Source organism: Strix uralensis, chromosome 12, assembly GCF_047716275.1.
Source record: "Strix uralensis isolate ZFMK-TIS-50842 chromosome 12, bStrUra1, whole genome shotgun sequence".
In the NCBI taxonomy this organism is placed as follows: domain Eukaryota; kingdom Metazoa; phylum Chordata; class Aves; order Strigiformes; family Strigidae; genus Strix; species Strix uralensis.
The window spans coordinates 10,204,556-10,226,692 of record NC_133983.1 but is presented as its reverse complement, the minus strand read 5'-3'; the positions used below and the strand labels follow the sequence as shown (position 1 = coordinate 10,226,692).

The 22,137-nt window shown below is 42.1% G+C and overlaps 1 protein-coding gene across 2 annotated transcripts in view; it reads right to left on the bottom strand.

Moving 5' to 3' along the window:
- Window positions 1–20,499, bottom strand: part of NETO2 (neuropilin and tolloid like 2) — a 35,057-nt gene extending 14,558 nt beyond the window's left edge. The window contains exons 1-6 of one of the 2 annotated variants that reach the window (XM_074881806.1): window positions 20,362–20,499; window positions 7,404–7,460; window positions 5,783–5,923; window positions 3,556–3,804; window positions 1,072–1,116; window positions 855–982 (exon numbers count right to left, since the gene is read on the bottom strand). In XM_074881806.1, the coding sequence (XP_074737907.1) occupies window positions 855–982; window positions 1,072–1,116; window positions 3,556–3,804; window positions 5,783–5,923; window positions 7,404–7,460; window positions 20,362–20,395 (654 nt within the window). In that variant the 5' untranslated portion in view covers window positions 20,396–20,499. The remainder of the gene's footprint in view (window positions 1–854; window positions 983–1,071; window positions 1,117–3,555; window positions 3,805–5,782; window positions 5,924–7,403; window positions 7,461–20,361) is intronic. The other variant, XM_074881807.1, reaches the window with a different exon arrangement.
- Window positions 20,500–22,137: the final 1,638 nt, after the last annotated feature.

Sequence of the window (22,137 nt, the reverse complement as noted above, 5' to 3'; positions counted from 1 at the left end):
AATTAATAAGTGCATGATTCTGAAACATATAGCTGTTGTTTTTTTTTTAAACAGGCTATAGCTATTGCATTTTGGAATTATGAATAGGATTTTATCCTTCTCTCTGTCCAACGATAAAGCTCGAGTTGTTTTTAAGCATAAGATAGTGATGTTTTCATAAGCAGTCTCTAGTTCTGCAGGCACAATCATAAATACCAGGTACCTAAGTAAGTACTGCTGATTTTTGGCTTGAGCAGCTAATATGCCCCTTTAGGGCTTGGACAGAAAAACTAGCAAATTTTATTGTTGCACTTTAAGAGCGTGTGATCCTACAGCTATGTCAGAGGAGAAAGAGTGATAATTCCTCAGCTGTCCAGGTAAAGCCTTTCATTTTAGCTCAGACTGCTGATTAAAGTGGGTTTTAAGGTACTGGATTGTGAATGAGACTGGGGAGGAGCAGGTACATATTCTGTTGACTTTGAACAGAACCAAATTCTCCAGTAGAACCACTGGAGGCAAAATTTTAAACCATGGCAGCAAGATTTACTCAAATCTATCAAAGCTCTTAGCCAGCATTTTTGCCTGTGGTCTTCCAATAAAACCAGAGTCCAAGTCAAATGCCCTTAAAAATTGTTGCGTAAACAGTTTTCACAGTTATTTTGTATTTTAAGTTTCAAATAATAGCAAGACAACGCTGTGGACTTGCTGTATCAGTTTAATTTCAGAAACAATCCTCTATCTGGATTTCCTAAGCCTCTGATACATAATCAATTTCAGTGAAAGTGAGATGTTATGCAAATCACAGCCAGTCACTGTTACCTGTTACTAATGACTTGGAAACCCACTGTTTGCTGAATGATATGAATGAAACCCACCTTAGCATTTGGAGTAGCTTTAATTGTCCATATGCAGTCAACTGCTTGTCCTGGTTTTGTTTTTCCTTCTTGTTCTACCTGACTGGAACGTACTATTCCATCAGCTCCTGAGAGCTCAAATTGGCAATCTAGGGAGAAGATATACCTTGCTGTCAAATGCAATATAGTATTAATTTAAAATTTCATGTATAAAGAAATTGTTACTGTAATACTAGACCTGGGATGGGATTTAAAATACCTCCTAGGTAAGTGAAGTCAGGATCTGTAATAGAAAGAAGTCATGAATCACAAGGGCTATCAGTGCTTGAGAATCACTTCAAAGTTTAGTATAATCTGAAGATTATGTCCATTTTTTATTATGTCACAATAAAAATTGCCAGAAAGTTTACTGGATCAATTGGAGAGTACAGAGACAATTTTTTTTTTACATGATAACATTATTCAACAGATTGACCTTATCTGAATAAGGTAATTCTATACTGACAGCTCAGACTTCAAGCATAACACCAAAAATTACTATTCTGTATTTTGTTCCTACATTACATTCTGAATTTAACTATGCCAGTCTTCACTGCAATCACCGAAGCTCCACAGAGTACAGGGGATCTTTCTGTATGCATCATTTTTATCAGATTGCTGTCTGTCTAATTCTGAACAATTTCAGCTGGAGTAGTTTTGTAGGATATATCAACACTTTGAAATTGCTATTAATAAAGAATATAAAGAAGGACAGTTCAATACTAAAGATACTTTTTCCTTGAGTACCCATGCTTCTTCTATTAGGCCAGGTGACACAGTTCTAGACATCATTTATGAAGGCAGAATTTCACCTTGACTGCTCCTCTATCTCCTCTCTTCTAACTGTGATGTGTAGGTAGTGTATGTATCTGTAGTATATACTGTAGTAGTATACTGTATGCATGCTACTAGTGAAGAATATACTTTTTCATAATGGTTAAGTGATGGTACTTGACTGGGACTAGGGCTTAGCTAAAAATGAGTCTGTAATGGGCTGGGATGTCCAAGGCTTACATTTCAGTGATCAGGTTAGTGTTTCCTCACAAATCAGCACACGAACTCACAAGATGTGCCCATTCACAGCTGTGGCACCACATAATCACCACAGAAATCTCACAGATCATAGTGGGTGCATGTGTGTGAAATGTTAGTCTATGCAAAGAAAGCACTAGTTCATGCAAAGTGCATGCCTGTTTTGTACAAAATTCTTTTCCAAAAGAAGATCCAGAATTTGGCTCTCTGTGATCCTCTAAATGTTTTTCTGTATAAGTAGTTTATCACTTCCCCTGAAGTGCCTCAGTCCTGATCTTAAGACTCAGTACAGTTGAGAAAATGCCTTCTCTGCCCTCCTTTTAGTTACCTATAGTGCAATCTATGATCACTATATGCAAAATTCTGAGATTTTCAACCTTCTTTGTGAACTGTTTTAATGAAGTGGGGGTGTGCATGCATGTCCCCTTCCATTTTCACAATACCAAAATATTTTACCACACTCCATGTAAATATAGAGGAAAGAGAAGGAAAGAAAAATATCAGTCCTTCAGTTGCTGCAATCTGTTGTGAAAATAATATACAGTTTGAATGTATGTTTAAAGTTCCAGCCTGGAAGAAGGCTAAGTTAGTTGTGAAAGTGATGTTAATGAAATGGCTTTGGAAATGGACGTAGCAAAATGTGGAAGTACTGTCCCTATGAAAACATTATTCCTGGTGGACTGGTCACCATGTTAATCTGAACAGTTTCCAAGTCTACATCCCTAGCAAGGTATCAGTTCTATAAGCAGTGATATATAACCATGTGTAGTGTTTTCATGTGCTGTAGGGGTAAAGACCAGTTGGGTAAAGATGACATTAAAAAGTTATGCCTGTGTATACATTTGTAGTAGTAGTAGAGCTGACATTTGTGTACTGTCTTTTGTCCCAAAGGACAATAAAATGCTGGTAACTACACGTATAGTATCTATGAAGTACAGCAGTCAAGCATCGCACAAGGACATCAGGTCAAATTTTCTTGTAAAAAGAATGCCCTGCCAGTTTTAAGTGGCCCCACAGAGCAGATGTACTTTTTACTTGTCTAAAGGCACTGTCAGCATATTATCTTCTTCTTCATACCCTGTAAACTACTTTGAGCAAAGAACAATTCTGTTGTCAGAGCCTGTAGTTTGAGGGAATTGCATTATACTGAGAGCTGATGCTTGGACTGTATAGGTATTTCCTCTGGCTTTTCAGAAAGGAGATTTAAAATATCTTGCATCTGGTTGGGAGTGCTATTGTAGATATGCTTCAGGTGTTTTTGTCAGTGTCCTGTATTCCTAGAAGATCAGCTGTTGAAAATGCTTGCCATCTGTCTACATCAATGCTCCTTCCATTACTACCACTGGTGATGCTGGGACCAGTTTGAGCAACGAAGAGCTAAGTTGCTAAAGCCTTTCAGAATGAAAAGATCAACTGACTTCTTTGCTAGCAAGCTATAGACCTGTAATTGCCTTCAGTCAATTTTCCAAAGCTATTTTAGTCAAACATGCTGTAGGATTAGCAGGACTGAGACTGTAACTATCGCATTGTCACTTTGCCTTCATAAGCACTTATGATGAAATACAGCTCTAGACTGCCAGCATAAACACATCCACAGAGTTCAATGGGAGCAGATGGTCATTAACTCGGTCAGAATTTTCGGCATCTTTACCTGGTATAAATGAGTACTTTGCTTGAAATCCCTTTCCTTCCAGCTCCTCATCAGAAGTAAATTTGATCCACATAAATCTCCCTGTTGATCTAATTAGCGCAGGACTTTTCAGACCACAGTAACGATTAATGAGAGGGGAGAAACCAAAAGGTCCATCTCGAATCTCCAGATGATCAAACCGACATTCAAATGAGGGTTCTATGTAATAAGGTTCATCAAAGGTCAACTCAATTCTTTGTCGTGGAGCAGCTAGACATAAAAAAATCGAGTAAAAGATTAGATGAAGATCTATATAAAATACACATGAAGACATGAAATAATGAAGAGACAGGTCTCCAAAAGAGCAAGATAGAAAAGAGACTGGGAACTTCTCAAAATACATCTGGCAGTCTACTACAAAAACTCAGATACACTGTAATAAAACTTTTCAGAATGATTGCGTAGAAGATACTTTTTCATGGAATTTTATGGAATTTTTTTGCTTGCTGATCTTTACTGTTGAAAATTCAGAAATTGCATAAATTTAATGCAACACGTGTAACAGATATTAACATATATGCAAAGGTATTCAAACAAGGTTTAATATTAAGATATAAATTAAAACCAGTGTTCCATGAAAGCAAAGTACATAAAAAAGGACAGAACGTTGAGGGATGCAGAAAAGAATGGGAAAGAAAAAGATACGAAGAACTACTTACTGGTGTATTTCCTAAACATTAAGCCCAAATTGGGAGATTCTTTGGCAGGAGACATCTTTTATTAGAATATTCAGAGAAGTGTAAATGCTTCATATATATTATTAATATGCAGGTGACTACAGACGTTGGTAAGTCTGAGGCAGTGACAGCCTAACATCAGGGTTTGGACTCCTGAATCCTGATCAGGTGTAGCTATGGCTACTTTGTGACTGGACTTTCACTCTGTTTGGAACCGTGACTTTATATTGTATGAATAGCTTCAGTGTTTCTCGTTCTTGTCATCTACTGGACTACATAAACTTTCAGATCCTAACTGGTATCTGGAATGACAGCATCAAAGAATCTCATGCTGTCTGCTTCTTCTGAATGCAAAAATGATTTACTCATATGTCTCCGATACTCTGTTTAGACCTTATGCCTTAATTATACATGAGTTAAAAACATTTGTAGCTGTTTGCACATGTTGGCAGTGGTCTGCAGGAAGGACCCTATCTTAGCTAGAAACTGTGGGGGACCTTGGTCTCACCCAGGTACCCATAATGTTTCTGTATAAGGACTGTGAGGACAGAGGCATGGAAGCTGATTCTGTGCCCCATGGAAACCACCTCGCGCAAGGGAGATCCAGCAATGGATCTGCTGTGTCTGAACGCGGAAGCTGCGCAAGGTATCTGCTCTTCCAGTGCCTTCACTGGCAGGGAAGGTGCAAAACTTCAGAAGTGCATGCATATGCATGCAAGTAAAAATGAGAGTGTCTGTGAACCAGTACTATACTGTACAAATAAAAATTCACTGAAACATTACTTGAAATATTTCAATTAATTGATATGAATCTGATGATTAAGCCGACTAACGTTCTTAGCTGACTTCAGTGGGTTTTGGGTGCGTTCTAATAAGAGGAAAAAATAATTAGTGTGTCCCAAGTCTTGCAGCCTTTATCCACAATATTCTCATTGGAATGTGGTTTTATTCTAGTTAATGAAATTTTTTTGTCCTCATCACATTATTTTAATAGTGACCTCGGCAGTGCTAACAAATCTCCGTATTTTTAATACAGCGCTATGGCAGTCAGATGTGGTTTTTTTATTAATAAAGGAGAGCATAAAGATTTCCTGCTTGTGAGATAGACTTAGTATGGTCTGATAAATGCTGAACACAGATTCAACCATCTTTTGCAGTTTATTATCAGCAATATTGGAAGTGATATTAAGATAACAAGCTACAATTTTTATCTTAATAGTTCTGTACCTTCATAGCTTAGAGTAGATCTGATGCTGCTTTTTCTGGTTGTGAGGGTATGCCTCATTCCATACAGCTAATGCCTGAACGTTTGCATTTTCGATTAATTTGTTATTATTACTTCAGAGATCAAATTTAGCTTCTTGTTCAACCAAATGACTGCAGAATTGATTATGTATCTAGTATGGCTATGGAATATTTCACAGTATAGTAAAATGACACAGTTTAACAGTTCAAGATTATACATTTAACAGTAAGATTACAACGCAACAAAACATAAATACAGCATGTACCTTCTAAGATATAGATGCACTCTTGATTTGGTGGGTACACGTTAGGGTAGTTTGGTGAAGCAAAATGTCCTCCATTACTTGTCCGTACCCAATTGTCACACTGGGTAGGAGGAATGCGATTCACTCCAATATTTTGCCCACCTTAAGCAAAAAAAAAAAGCCATCAAATAAATTTCTCCTGCAAGCATACAAATTTGAGTTTGCAAAAGTAAAACACTGACATAACGCATATCCTATAAAAGAAGAAAGTGATTTATTTTGGTTGAAAACCCTCTTCTATGATACTTGCTAATATCTAGCTAGGAAGAGCTTGTTTTTAATTTAGTCATGTGGTGTATCCTAAAGAGATCATAGTTTTTGAATATCAATTGTGTCCAGCAATCCTTGGGAAGGGAATAATTTTTTTTTTTTTACCCAACTCAGTTTAGATTTTTGGAAGTTCTTATTTCTAAGTCAAATAGTCACAGAGGCTGCCAATACAGCATCATTATTTTATGGCTTATGTCTTCTCCATTCCTATGCAAATATAATCCAAAATATTTGTTAGCTTTTACTGGTTTTGCCCCTGATTCCAAAGTATACTGAAGTACATGGCCCTTAGGTTGACTATCTATTTACAATTATTTGTTGGAATACAGAATGCTTAGAATGAATTATAATATGTAAATATGCTAAATACAGCAGCAGTAGTTAATAAAATTACTGGCAATAGGTAGATTGCACTGGTATTTAAGATCAAAGCTCCTCTAGATGTACAGGGAAATATGATCCTTGGCTGAGATTATGCAGTTTACTAAGCTAGTGTACCATACTGGGCCATTCACAGGAGCTTTGTTAGCTCAGATTTCCTTATCCAAGGAAAAAGGAGTTGGGACTCTTATGACCTCTCTGACATTCTGCTTAAGTAGCTTTGGCCCTTCTCCTTAAGATCAGCAGAACTGGGGAGAGTAAGACACATGGTATGTGGTTTCTGTTAAATTTTTCCTGAATCTCACAGGGTGCTCTCATAATGTTATTTCTATTTATGCAGTTTTTCTTCGCAGACCTTTGAGGGGGAGTCCATGCTAATACAGGTCTTAGCTGCCTCCAGTAAATTGCATCCCCTTACATAGGTATCTTGGCAGCTTTTTGATGTATGGGGGTGAAAACTTAAGTGTCTCCTGCAGAAATTGTTCAAGGAAATTCTGTAGGTGTTAGTTCAAGGAATTCTTCTCTCCTTAGTGTGGGTTAATCCCACGTATGAGAAAATAAGGTCTGTGAAACTGATGCCTTCCCCACTCAGCAGGCTTCAAGAATGTTTGTGGGTGGACTATTTGAAAAGCTTGTTGTCAGATACAGAAAACATGAATTTCTGTGATGGTTTTTTTCCCTCCTCTAAGGTCCAAAACCATAGAATTTTAACTGTGTAAGTGAATATCCATGTTCTTTGTGACTGGATGGCTTTGTTCAATTGGAAAAAAATGCAGTAAATAGGGGAAAATGGAAAATACAAGAATTTATATTGGTGATTCAAGAGCAATTAATACCTGAACACAAATACTTTCTTTCACTTATCTTGCTTAATTAAAAATTGTAAAATTGTTATATTTTTTGAAAGCAAATCATCAAACCAAAATTGTACCTTGTGTCTTCTGTGCAACGGCAATCCCTTCCACTACAAGGATTGTTACTAGCAACACTGATGAGAGAAATTGGACAGGAAAAACATCAGTAATTCATCAAAATTATAGACCATTTTCTTGCAGTCCTAGAATCACTAACCAAAACAACTCAGAACATACAAATATACATAATTCATTTATGTACTTTCTTAAAATTTCAACTTTAGGAAACAGGTGCAGTCTAAGTGCATTGTTGGTTCTTCTTTCAGGTTCCTTAAGAAAGCATATATGAGAATAGCAATTTATTCTTTGAGGGCACTTTAAGAATATTTTCTAGAGTATCTACTAATTTGCAAGCATTTTATAAAATTACATGGTATCTATCTTCTGTATAACTTCTATATCCTGAAACGAGATGTTTCACTGTGATACTGAGCCATATTTATCCTAAAACTCCATTTGCATAAAGTGTACAAAAGACTTGTCCTGTTTCCAAGAAATTAATCGGGGCCACGGGAGACACTGCATGGTCTCATCCCTATATGGATTTCAGGAGCACTGTAGAGTTATGCTTGCAAGACTGGTTGCTGTGATGCTGCCACAATACCAGTGATTTCTGCAAATGGTGTGGCAGTAGAAAACAAACAGATACAAGTTCTAAGGATGGAGAGACTCTGAGCAGTGACAACAGCTAGGATGTGGACACTGTGAGGATGTACACCATTGCAAGCACTCTGGTTTGCTGGAGTGCTGTGTTAGTCTCAGGTGTTGGTACATGGTCGTGTTTTCTAGATTTGAATTGACTAAATATTGGACCTGTTAAAGATTCTGTTATACGCTTTTCTCTAACACTCTTCATCCTTCCTTCCCTAAAAAGAAGCTGTCTCTCTGGTTTTGCTTTTGGCCTTTCCCTTACATTTACACTTTCCTTGCACCCAAGCAGCATCAGTCTGAACAGCACATATTAAAGATTCCATATTCCACTATTCATCAACAGTTTTAAAGCAGGCTTAATGTCCAGATTCTCCTAAAATGCTTTGTCCCCTCAAATAGTTAGGGATTACCAGGAAAAGAAAAGAGACTGGAATAGAGTATATAATTATGCCACTCTTCAAATCTTTCATTTGCTTCTGTCTTGAGTATCTCTACAATTCTGGACACATACCTTAGAGAACTATCTAAGTAGGCTAGGACTCTTTGTCCTGGACAGAAGCTTGCTAAGGGGAGATAGGACGCAAGTTATAAAATCACAAGTGTCATTGAGACGGTGAATAGAGAGCAACTACTTGTCCCTTCTGACACAGGAACCAGGGAGTGTCAGCAAAGATAACAGGTGGCATGTTCAAAGTAAACAAAGGTATATTTATTTTTTTTTTTTAATGCACATACTTCATAATGCATCCTTGAGGTAGAAAATTCTGTTTCAGAAACCCCTTAAGCCATAAGTTGTTGGAAGTCTGGGATGGTATCTGAGACAAATATAATTTGCTCTGCTTTTATACTCTTTCTGCTTTTATATCCATGAAAGATACCAGTCTAGATGGACCTTTGTTTTGACTTGGTATGGCCTTTCCTATGTTCTTAACCTACTTGTTAATACTAAGTTAGATGCGCATGGCCTCACCACTGCAGGAGAAAAAAAAGATTTCAGCAGGAATTTTATTGTCACATTCAAGAAGTTCATTTTATTTTCCCAGGTTTCCCATCTCGTTGTTCAGGCATTCTAGTGGATCATGCTGAAGTGGCATTTTGTCTGTCTGTGATTTTTCCCTGTGTTGCTGTTAGACTTTCAGCCCTTTAGAGAGTTCCAGAGTGAGCATGTACTGACTGTGAACTACGGTGATCTTGACTGAACTCATCTAGATGCTACTATGATGTTGGCATAGATATATTATCTTGGGGAAAGACAAAAGGAATCAAAGGCTGCCCCTGAAAGTGTCCATCTAGCATTTGTGGTTTATGATGTGTTTCTGCTGCCCTTTCTTCCCTCTACCCGTATTAAAACAGACTTTATATCATTATGAGACTTTCCTCACCAACAATCGCTTTTCACCTTGTAAGTCAAGTTCACAACTGTGGGTGTTCTAAAATACCATATGGGTTTTGCAACCAAGTGTTACATTCCTAGAGGCTTATTTGATTTTTAGGGATGGATTATGAGATAGTAGGTTAAGACTTAGGTAGTTTTGCAATTTCCACTTTTGCAATAATTCCACACTTTCATCAATATTAATAAACTGAAAAATATACTTCCTAACTGTCATTATTGCAATACAAAGTATCAATTGTAAATCATTGTTGATTCACCCGAGATTGAAAATTGATCCTTCAAAAGAAAGCATCTAGTACCCGTTACTGGTCTTAGTTATGGATGTTCACTAGTCTTTAAAGCCAATAAACTAAACTATCCCATATTTATTAACATACAATTGACATTAGTTTTCAGGTATTTTTAGTTTTTAATATTTCTTATATAGATGCTACTATTTCAAAATTATTTGCAGTTTATTTTTGTGGCTTCTGTGTTTAAACTGTGCATTCAATGATCTCAGTGTAAGTGCATGAACTTATAATGCATTTGTACTCCTGAGATTGCTTGTTCCTAACAGAGAATCTGAATAGTGGTTATCACAGAATCACAGAATGGTTTGGGTTGAAAGGTACTTAAAGATGATCTAGTTCCAATGCCCCTGCCATGGGCAGGGACACCTTCCACTAGACCAGGTTGCTCAAAGCCCCGTCCAACCTGGCCTTGAACCCTGCCAGGGAGGGGGCAGCCACAGCTGCTCTGGGCAACCTCTACCACCCTCACAGGTAAAGAACTGCTTCCTTGTATCTAATCTAAATCTACCCTCTTTCAGATTAAAACTGTTACCCTTCCTCCTATCCCTACACTCCCTGATCAAGAGTCCTTCCCCACCTTTCCTGTAGCCCCCTTTAAGTACTGGGAGGCCGCTCTAAGGTCTCCCTGGAGCCTTCTCTTCTCCAGGCTGAACACCCCCAACTGTCTCAGCCTGTCCTCACAGGGGAGGTGCTCCAGCCCCTGATCATCTTCGTGGCCTCCTCTGAACCTGCTCCAACAGGTACATGTCCTTCTTATGTTTGGGGGGCCCAGAGATGGACACAGCACTGCAGGTGAGGTCTGATGAGAGGGGATTAGAAGGGGAGAATCCCGTCCCTCGACCTGCTGACCTCACTTCTCTTGATGCAGCCCAGGACACGGTTGGTTTTCTGGGCTGTGAGTGCACATTGCTGGCTTACAGTCAGTTATTCCATCCACTCATACCCTCAAGTCCTTCTCCTCAGGGCTGCTCTCCATCCACTCTTCGCCCAGCCTGTATTTGTGCTTGGGATTGCCCCGACCCACGTGCAGGTCCTTGCACTTGGCCTTGTTGAACCCCATGAGGTTTGCACAGACCCACCTCTCAGGCCTGTCCAGGTCTCTCCGGATGGCACATCCCTTCCCTCCAGCGTGTCGACCGCACCACACAGCTTGGTGTCATTGGCAAATTTGCTGAGGGTGCACTCGATCCCACTGTCCATGTCACCAGCAAAGACGTTAAACAGCACTGGTCCCAGCACCGACCCCTGAGGAACAGCACTCGTCACTGCTCTCCACTTGGACATCGAGCTGTTGATGGCAACTCTTTGAGTGTGACCACCCAGCCGATTCCTTATCCACTGAGTGGCCCATCCATCAAATCCATAAAGTTGTCTATGTATTTTCTTTGTTTTTTCCTACACTGGTTTTGGAGCAACACTTCAAAGTTGGGTTTTACTGTTAAAGTAAATGCAGTTTTCACAATCCTATGTGAATCAGGTGTCAGTATGTACTTCTATTGAATTGACCTTTCTTAAAGACACGCTATGCCCACTCTCTATTTTGCAAGGACATAGTACAGCTATTACTATGGCTAATGCTATACCTTTTAATTTTTTACCTTTAAAATATCAGTAAGCATCTATGTTTATGTCAATGACTGTGCTCTCTTGTACAGATAGAGACAACATAAGAATAGATAGATGTTCAGTTATGCTAACCAGTGATTTCCCCTCTTGAAAGGATGCAGATACAGAAACAAACCTCCTAAAAGGACTTCAGAAAATCTGACTGGCTTTCACTAGAGCCTGTGCCATTTCTATTAATAGTCCAGAGCTGTGTTTGCGTGTGCAAGTGCAAAAGAACAGTGCTTATTTCCTGCAGAACAGCATGGATATGTAGGCAATTACAGAAGATAAATGGGCTGAATTTGTCTTACTGTCCTCCTTTTGTCATGTTATATGGATGAGTGGATATAGCAAGCATGGGCCAGCTTCTTTTTGTTCCCTGCCCTTTTCATCCTCTTCATTTTTAATCTTTTCCATCTCTTGCCTTTCCCTGGCAATGCCTATCCTTTCTCATGTTCTCAACAACCCTTAAGATGTATTCAAAGCAGTCCAGGTAGCAAATGTTTAAGGGCCTTCCTTTGCCATTGCTTTCATCCTGGGTGATAGTATGATAAAGAAGTGTCTCTGACTAATACTCTGTATGTGTGCTGTCCTTATCTCTGTGACACTACCAGCAAAAAGGTGGAGAGAGGACTTATATCTGTTCTTCCTGAGAGTACTGGGCAGGACGCCTGAGGTATTATTGCCTTAAACTGCAAGCATTTACGTGACACAGTATTATGTGGGATAGCAACCAGGAGGGTTAGTTTGGCTGAAAACAAGGCCTATCAGTGTTCAGGATGAAACGAAAAGAAAGAAGAAAAAAAAAAACAGGATATTTTTAGACCTTTTAGACTGCTTCCATTAACCCATTTTTTGTGTGCATTTTAAAAACAACGAAGTAATCACTTGGTGTCCTAAATCTATACCACTTCCTGGAAAAAATATTTTTGAATCTCAAAGACAAGTCAGTAAGAAGGAAGGAAGATGTCTGGGAAGAGACAGATCCTGTGCGTGGGGACACAGACACAGCAATTAGAAGAGATGTGAGATACCAAACTACTTTTCACCAGAAGTCTTGTAGGACTTTCAGAAGGATGAAGAATGATCTTGTTATTTCTGATAAATTGAAATTCAAATAGTTATAATACACCTGAACTTGCAGTAGGACACAGTATTCCTCTGCTCTTCCTTTTTTCTTCTTTTAAAGTCTGTTACATATCACTGTGACATGACTGCTCTTCAGTGTGGATGAAAGATAACTCTAAATTAGCTCCATATTCTATTATGGTACAGGAAGCAGAAGGAGTAAGTAAAAATGCTGCCTGAACATGGCTTGCTAATGTAAGCAACAGCACAAACAGTGCAGGATTGCATGACTGCATTGAATATCAAAGGGCTAGAAGGGTGGGTTTGATTGTTTTGTTTTTAATGGAGGAGTGTGGTGAGAATTCTATGCTGAAATATGGGGGCCTGACCTTATAAACTTAGAGATATTTAGTTGGTAAACATAATAGAGGTCAGTGCTTCTGCACCTTATATTGAGCTTCTACTTCATGATATGTACACTGCAGAAGAGGCTATCATTACGCCAACAGCAGCACTGCCACTGAGGCAGACAGATTAAGAGGGGCTTCTTTTATTCATGAATCTGGTATTTGCTACAGACTTTTATTCTACAAACTATGGTGCATACTTTTGTATCACCATTTAAAGCTCCGATAGTTTTTACCTGTGTGAACATTAACTAGAAATAAAGAAAAAGCAGCAAGCTTCTGTCTCTTTTTTAAAAGAATAGATTTTTCATTTTCTTCACTTCTTTGCATGAAATATTTTAGATCACATAGCCTGCAGACAGCTGTATAAATTTTTAAGACTGAAGACACTAACCATACATTGCAAATTCTTATTACTATTCTGTTGTTGAAATAGGTTTATGGAATAATATAAAAGAATCCCCTAAACTGGTGTAATAAACTATGCATTGTTTTCAGAAGTCAAGATTTTTTTTTAGCTGGCATTTCTTAAAATTCTCTAAAAAGAATCTAAGCTGCAAAAAAATGTTGGTAATTTGTGTACTGAAGTATATATAGAGAGGTTTACAAGTGAGTGGCTCCTATTTCTCTTTAAAAATGAGAATAGTATAGTTAGTTTTACAGTAAAAGGGTGTTCAACCCAATATTGAGAAATCAAGTGTGCGGCTTAGAAAAACAAGTGCTTTAGGCTGCAAATCTGACATATGCTTGTACTTTCTGGCAAGATACATTCTTCAGATTTCATGGGATACAGTACTGCTCTGAGCTCTCTATGGTATGTCTTTCCTCTGCTTTTCCTGCATGCTCTAGGGATCTTCACATATAGAGAAAACAGACTAGATTTGCAGTGTGGCTCTGAGAGCAGTGATGACAGTGGGGGATCTACGCATGCAGGGCAAGCGGAATATCAAACTGGGGAGCAGTCATGCACAACTGAGAAACAGAGTGAAAAATTTCACCAATTTTTTAAATAAAGACTTAATCATTTAGAGTATTACACATTCTTAGTATAGTGGTAGTTAGAATCCTAGGGATAAAGATGACAGACATTGCTTAAAGCGGGATTCACTGTTTTATCTCTGTGCTGTGCTCCCTGGATTAGAAAGCACCTTGTATACATATAGTCCAAATAGACAGTAATTGGCAACACACAGGTCATGCATGTTAGAAAATCCTGCCAGGACGCCTGCTTCTTTCTGGCAGATACAGCCTAGAGTAACAAATGCTTGATCTTAATTATATACTATGTTTTGCCTTATGGGAATGAATCCTTTCCTGTGCACTATTCTTAAACCCAGCTCCTAATTTGCCCCGTGTGCTAAAATTAATGTTACTTTCAGTAACTGCTAATCACAGTATCCCAGCTTCTACATCTCCCACGGGTGTCCGAACATTAATGTTAGCTATTAAGGTGGTGGGGACGTTTGTGATGTCATATCCTATTGTATTCTCTGGCCAAGATTATATGTACAACATAAATTACTTGTATTTATTTTGGTTGCTTTCAAGGACTCTGATCAAGTGTAAGGTCTCATTACATGCTGCATAAATTCAAGGTGATTGACCCGTCTTGTAAAGAACTTCTACAATTTAGACAGACAAGGTAAAGTGTCCAGACACTCTGGATTTTATGTAATTCTGTGTGGATGGTCACCTCTTTTTCTTTCAGAAAGCTAATTAACTGCATCTCTGATTCAAGCCATTTTTAGCTCAGAAACACAAACTGTAAATTCCAGGGAATGAGATTTTTCTCTCTCTTCCTAGCATTTGGTGACATTTGCTAATTGATAAAAGGAATACTGGATTGCATCTGTTGCTGCTTTTTTAGGCAAACAATTCTATTGCTGAGGATGAAAACACAGCAGTTTTTGACTCCCACATGCTCTTACAGTTCATAGTCTGTATATATTTCCTAATCTCTTGTGGTCTCAGCAGGACATTTGCGGATCGGTAAAATTAGTATCAAAGAGTAGTTAAGGTGGCTGCCTATAACTTAGCCTCTTAACAGCTCTAGTGATTTCCTCATATGGGAATGTACTGCAGGATTGCCACAGAACAAAGTAACAGAGATGAGGGTGTGCATCAGGCAAGACATATTTCAGCTGTTTGTGAGTCTAACCCAGAGCATGCTAGTAGAGCCGCCAACCCATTCTGAATCCTCCTCACAAAAGCTGATAGAAGTGGGCTTCACCAGCTATTAACAGTGACTCTAGCGCCTTTCTAAGATCCAAATCTTGTTAGCCATTAGCATGCCAGCAGGATATTTGAATGCACTCAGGTCTATTCTCAGATGTAACAGTTTCATCTCACTACAACTGTTTCCAGTAGGGATTCCGCTCTTTAAGATTGCCAAAGAATCAAATTGGAAGCCTGTATCTCTGCAGAGAAACCAGGTTAACTGATTCAGGAAGTGAGTGCAGTTCTCCCATGTCCCTTTGATCAAAATCATCTGCAGAACAATTCATGCTTGGATGGATCTGTGACAGAGTCCCCTCCAGGCTTGCTCAAAACATTTAACATTTCTGATCCCTTCCTCCATTAGAAATGTATAAGCAGCTGTGGGCTGCTTCATTTTACCAGTTGCTCCACATCCTGTTACTTATGATCCATTCCTGGGTATGTCTGCCAGCAAAACTTCTGCCAGAAGAATGATATCTTTCATTTTTAAAATAGAAGCTTTCCTTTTTATATGGAAGATTTTTTTTTTTTCATCTCCAAGCTGTGTGCAGCAAGAGACTGATGAGAAGGTTGCATGTGCAAACCATGTTGATGAGAGGGGTTCCAAAAACCTTATTAAAATATATACACTGACTTAAAGTTCAGATGGTTTCCCTGTAGCTGACAGAACTGATCCTGCTGTACATGACTATTCTGAACACATCTTTCCCAGAGATTACTTATTCCTAGAACACTTGGATAGTGATACTTTTCACTTAAAAATAGATCCAATTGTACCAAACTTCTTCATCTCTTGTTCTTTATTATCAATATAGCATATTTTTCAGTGGAAATCTTTTCAGGAATGTGTATTATGGAATTAATATTAAAAGTTCTGCGTCTTCTGTCATGTCTGACAACAATTTGTGTACAGAGTATAAATGAATATTTTTTTCTATCTCCTCACTCTCAGTCCCTTAAAAAGAGACTTCTCTGTGTTCATGGATTTTATTGTATGCTAAAGAAGGAGGTTTGTGAAACGTATTGTTAACATATTGGCAGTGCTTTCCTGCTGCATAGTGGGTTGGCTTTGTAATAACAGAAAATGGAGGGAAGCACAAAGAGAAGCTAAAGGAAATGTAGAATTTACACTCCCCTACCCCAATCGCTTGCAGTATTTGAGGTGGCAGTTGCCAGTCATACACCAAGAGAGGTAGCAAGCTATTTAAGTTATCCAAGACTTTCAGTGCTTCATTAATTAAAAAACAATTTGGAGTATATAACACAGAAAAGCAGCAAGCTTGTTTGCAGTGCTAGAGCCCCAACTGTATCTGAGACACTATAATTAAGATTTTGCTTCAGTCCAGATGAGCATGTCCCTCACTACAGGTGTAACCTGATTTGTATGTAAACAATGTGTGCAAGAGTATAGGCAATTTCTGGTATAATTGCAGATGTTTATCAGCTCTCTTCACCATTCCTGCAATGAATTACATTGTGAATTTCTGACAGGTTCATAAATGATTAATAGCTTATAAAGTTTCATTCTGGGGGTAATTTTTCTGTTTAATCTCTCTCTGTGAATTAAACCTTAGGGAAGGTGCTGAAAATCTTAAGCTTTTTCATTAGATAGGGATACATAATTCAATAGCTCCTTTAGCTTCAATCCAGTGTTATTCTGTATTCCATCTCCAACTATATACCTAATGTATAAACTGAACTTTTCTATTAGTATCAATGTAATTATAACCAACTTGTTGTGTAAAAATTTTAGCAGTCATCATCAACTATGTCTTAGAAAAAATAGGGAGTTAATGTTTTTGAAGTTATGCTACTCTTGGAGCCATACATTTCTGATACTAAGTTTGTATATATATGAATAGCAAGGCATTATACGTACCACCAAATACCTTCCTCGTTTATAACACAGCAGCTTTTTGAATCTACTCTACAGTTACTTGAGTTACTTCTGCTTAAGTGCGTAGCGGTGCAAGCTGGTTGGTGCTTAGCTTTTTTTGAGTGCAGCAGAAAGGGTTGTAAGTAGATCCTGTTTTTAAGTAAAAAATGAAATTCTGACTTACGCTTGATACTGCCTTCGTTAGGGCCACTGTAGCCTCTACAGTTCAGTACTTTGGTTTTAGTTTCAGTGGACAAATCATGACATCATCAACAGATTTTTAAATTATCTTTTTTCTCTGCTTGTTTTTAGCGTTTTGGACCATTGTTACACCTTTTGATTTTGGAAACAGGAGGCCATAATTCCTAGATTTTGTGTGGAAGGAAGCATTACTTCCTAACACTACTTGTTTGTGAGAAATTAGCTGTTAAAATCATGCCAAAATGCAAATGAGGGGGCTGAGCAGAATGGCAGGAAGTTAATCATAGTACTCCACATTCTTGCAACCTGCCAGAGTTGGAAGTAATTCCGTACCTCATTGGAAGGCTGGGAATGTTGACTTTCCAGAAGTAGCAGTAATTTGTCCTAGCCCTGGCTGCTTGTTCAATTATCAGGACAGAAACTACAGAATTCTGGTTTTGGCTTTTTAAGTTAATCCAATATAATAATTGAAATAGTCCAAAACTAATGTACAGTCAGGATTTAACTTAGGGTTTGTGAGGTTTTTTTTAACCAAATAATAGCATATGGAAATGAAAGAGGGAGCATATTTGAAGAATAGGAACAAGCTCTTAGCAAAAACGTTTTGGGGGAATAGCAGATATGAGAAAATTCAAGATAGATATATTTACTTCCAAAGGGTAACAGGAACATAGCTTTATTAAGAAAGCAGCTGCTTTTCTCTCTTACAAAGCAGAGGGTTATAATGCTTTATTGTTGCAGAGCAGTTGCATTTTGCAAGCTGTGCTAGGATTAAAGAATGATTCGAGTGTGTTCAAAATCTCACTGAGAACTGAAGACGAGAGGAAAAGGCTTTGTCTTTAACAACCAGAACGCAGTGAGCACCTTGGCTTCCCGTAGGTTACATACACCACTGAGAAGGCAGGTGGGCACTGGCTGGGCTCCACTTCAGCAAAACCTGCAGCTACTGCAACCTCAGTGCTGCCGTGGTCCATCATTGCTTCTGCTCAGCGTTACCGGCTGGTAGATCAGGATGGGAGCAGATAATCACTGTAAGATGATGGGATTCAGCATGAGACTTTTAAAAGTTTTGCTGAGCACTATGGAGAGAGGCCATAAGAATTATATTAAGATGTATGTTTAAATCAGCCCTTATTCTTGATAGCTGAGAAAGAACATAGTGTAGTTCTGAACAAGCATAACAGAAGACATTTGAATTGCCACAAAGTGAGTGTGATGGGCTTGCTTCTGCCCTGAGCCAACAAACAGAACCTCTGTGGATGACAGGAATGTATATGCATTCCATGTTAAGAACAGAAGATTACACTGCTTCCAAGTATTATTAAAAGATATATGACTTAGCAGAATATACTGAGCTTCACTGTACTTCATGTATGGTTTAGCAGAACTCTCCCAGTCCTGCACACAAAGCTATTTGTATGGAGAAAAAATAAATTACTGCCACTGTAGGTAGAGTTTCCATGCAGAATTTAAGATGCAACTTGTAAAATACAGAGGCTTACTTTAAATGTTATTCCTAACAGTCTCCTTTTGGGATTAAGTCTATGTGCATATTTATAGGAATCTTTCTTTGTGATCAGATGTAATAATCAGACTATATGAAGACTTCTAGTGAAGGAGTGATAAAAGGGAGTATATGATGCTTAGTAATGATAGGTTGTTTCTGTAGTCATGGCAAGCGATGCATTTAGAATACTAACAGCTTATTGACTAATGGCTTTGTGCAATTTATAGATTATGAACAATACAAAAAACTTCCTGCAGAAGGACTTTTTACCTGGACACTAGCATGACTGTAAAAATTGTCATGAGGTCTGTTCGGGAGAAAACCTGTGTAGTCAAATTTGCAGCAATCCCATCTTTCTGAAATGTAATTAAATCTGCATATGTAGAAAGTAATTAAGAAGCAGAAGTGTCAGTTGTATTTTATGGTTGTTTTATAGTGGTTTATGGTATTTAATTTTGTTACTTAAAGAGGAAGTAGAAAAAAAATCTAAATGCCTTTTCTTCCCCATGTAAGCCTTATGTTCCTATGCTATCTAAACTCAGTGGATGATTAACACCTACAGAGAGAAACAGACAATTACTGAGAGCAAGTATCTTCTGTCTCTCAATTATTATGCTAATCAATGAAAAACATTTATTTAAACCCTCAAGACATCTGTCCTTCAGGCCAGGAACATGGGATTTTATGGGCCATGGAAACGTTCTGGATTTAAAGACTTCTTTACAACTTTCCTACAGTGGGAGGCCATCAATGCATATCAGAAACAGTTCTCCACTCTGCAGTAATGCCTTGCTGGCTTCAATAATGCAAGCAGACGCTCCAAAATTTCCTAACGGAATAATTTAATAATAATTAAAAAATCCCTGATGGTTCAAGTCTGCTGTTGCTAAAGAACATACAGAATGCTAGAAATGATCTCTTGAGGCACAAGGTTAACTGCCATATCTAGCTTTGTTTTCTAGAGAAACCCCTTGCCCATTGTCGAGCTGTATAAATAGTACCACAGACAAAGAAATGCAAGGATGAGAAGCCTTCCGCAGTTGTTTACCTCTGAACCTAAAGAAGTTAGAAAGAAGATTCAAAAGCCTCAAGAGGAAGAGAAGCACAGGTAAATACCGGTCAGGCAGTAGCCTGTGACTCAGGTGGCTGATTTTGTGAAAGCCTCGCTGAAAGCAGATATCGCTCCCGCCAGCAAGTAAGATATAGAAACCTGATCGCTGTCAGGCGGCTCGTTAGAGAAGAGTTCCGAAAGCAGAAAGACTGTTTTTACTGTGAAAAGACCGGAGCGCGGGCAGCTCTCGGCGTGCGTTGGGAGCACACGGGGCACGGGGGCAGGGTCGCTGCCACCGTGTGCCCCGCGTTCCCCCAGGCTAGGACCCCCCGCGCCGAGGAGCTGCCGCCGCCCGCCCGCGCCCGGCGGGGAGGGGAGCGGAGGGAAGGGGAGCGGAGCGGAGCAGCCCGGGATGGCTGCGGGCTCCTGGCCCGCTGGGGCCCCGCGCCGGGCAGCGCCGCCGCAGCGCGGGCTTTCGCGGGGAGCGGAGCGGGGCCGGGGAGCCGGCGGGGCCGCGGGAGGGGCCGGCAGCCGCCCGGCAGGAGCGGCCCCGGCAGCAGCGGGGCGGCCGCCCGCCGCGCCCCTCGTACTAAAGTTTCCGCGGGCGGTAGGAGGGCGGCCCCGGGGGTACCGCGGTCTCCCCCGCGGCGGGTGCGCGGGCAGCCTCTCTCGCGGGGGGCGCCGCGCCGCCGGCGGCTCCTACCTTCCAGCACCGAGCAGAGTTTGTGCAGGGCCATTGTCTCCCGGCGCCTCCGCGGCGGCGGCGGCGGCGATCACCGGCGCTCCATGGCGGCGGCCGGGCGCGGCGGCGGCCCCCCGCGAGGGCGCTGTGGCCCGCGGCTACGGCTCGGCCGGTCCCCGCCCGCCCGCGGCCATGGCCGTGCCCGCCGCCCCCGCGCGGGGCGCGCTCAGCCTCCGCCGCCCGCGCCCGGGCCCGCCGCCGCGCTCAGTCCCATCTAGAGCCGGGCACGGCGGGCTCCGTCGGGGCTGTCCTGCCCCGGGGGCGGAGAGCGGGGCGGGGGGGCTCCCCGTGAGGCGGTCCGAGCGCAGCCCGGCAGCTCCCAGCCCGACTGAAGCGGCGGCTGGTAAATGAAGCTCATTTAAGATGTGAGGGGTGTTTGCCTGGATGAGCTGCTTGTACGCATGTGCCCGCCCCCCGCGGAGCCCCGCAAGCAGCCGCAGCCGCCGGGGCCACGGTGCTCCTCCCGCCCGCCCGCCCGGGCACCGAGCGGGGGCAGTGGCCGCCTCGCCCCGGCCCTGCGGGGAGCCGGCAGTGGCCCCGTTGAGGGTCCCCGCCGCGCATCGTGCCCCAGGCCGCAGCCTCACCGCCCGGCTGCCGGGATTTTCCCGCCTGCGGAGAGGGGCCCTGCGGTGCCGGCTGCCCGGAGCGCGGCCCCCGCGCCCGTGGCGACCAGGGCGGAGCGGACGAGCCGTGCGGCCCCTCTCCGGGACACGGGGGCTCGGGTGAGCCCGAATCCCGGCTGCCCGCCTTTGTTTGGGATCCGAGTGGGGTCCCGGTGGGGTAAAATGGAGCGGGTCCTCCCCTTGCGCCCCCCCGCTCTCCGCGGCAGGGATCCCGTGCGGCCCCCGCCGTGCCCGGCCGCGGGGTGCTGCTGCCTGCAGCTGGGCGCCGGCAGCAGCCCGTCCGCGCTATTGTGCGGCTGTTGTCTGACGGGGGTGACGGCTAAAATGGAGCTACTAGTTTACAAGAAGTTAATAAAAAGGCGCACTTAGCCTGCTGCCTGCCCTGGCTCCCACCCCGCGGGTTATCCATCACATCGGGTTAGCGTGTGAGGGGAATGGGGCAGGTGGCGGGGTCGGGGGGAAGGGCGGGCTGTAAGGCCCGAGGGAAGGGCTCTCCCCGGCCGGCAGTGCCCGGGGCGCCGCGTCCTCCCGCACCCCTCCGAGCCGGCGGCCGAGGCGTGCAAGGGCAGCGCGGCCGCGGGGGGCTGCCGGACCGGTGGGCTACGTGTAAAATGATAGCGATGCATGTAATAGCCCATTAGGGATTTTTTTAAAGTCTCCCACGGGCAACACGGGTTGAAGTATCTCCGGGTATTTCACATCGGATGTCTTTTCCCTAGAACTGCGGATCGGGCGAGGCTGAGAGCTTTTGCTGAGGACACGAAGTACTGAAACGCGGCGATGGTCCGGTCTGTGCGCGCAGCGCGTTGCAGAGCTCTGCGCAGCGGGCAGGAGCGCTGCGAGCCCGCCCGGCCTGGCCCCCGCGGGGGTGCGGGCCCCGGCGCCGCCACCGCCGCTGGCCCGTGCCCGAGAGCCGGCCCGGCCCGGCCCGGCCCCGGCGTGTAGGCGGGCCCGTCCTCCCCCCGCCCTCGGGAGCGATGATGCGGGTCTGAAGCCCCAGGGACCCCGGCGGGACTCCGCTGCCCGGGCTCGGGCACCTCACGGGAGCCGTCCGGAACCCCCTCGCTGGACCCGCTTGGTTTTGCAAACTGTAAATGAGATGCGTAATTGTAAG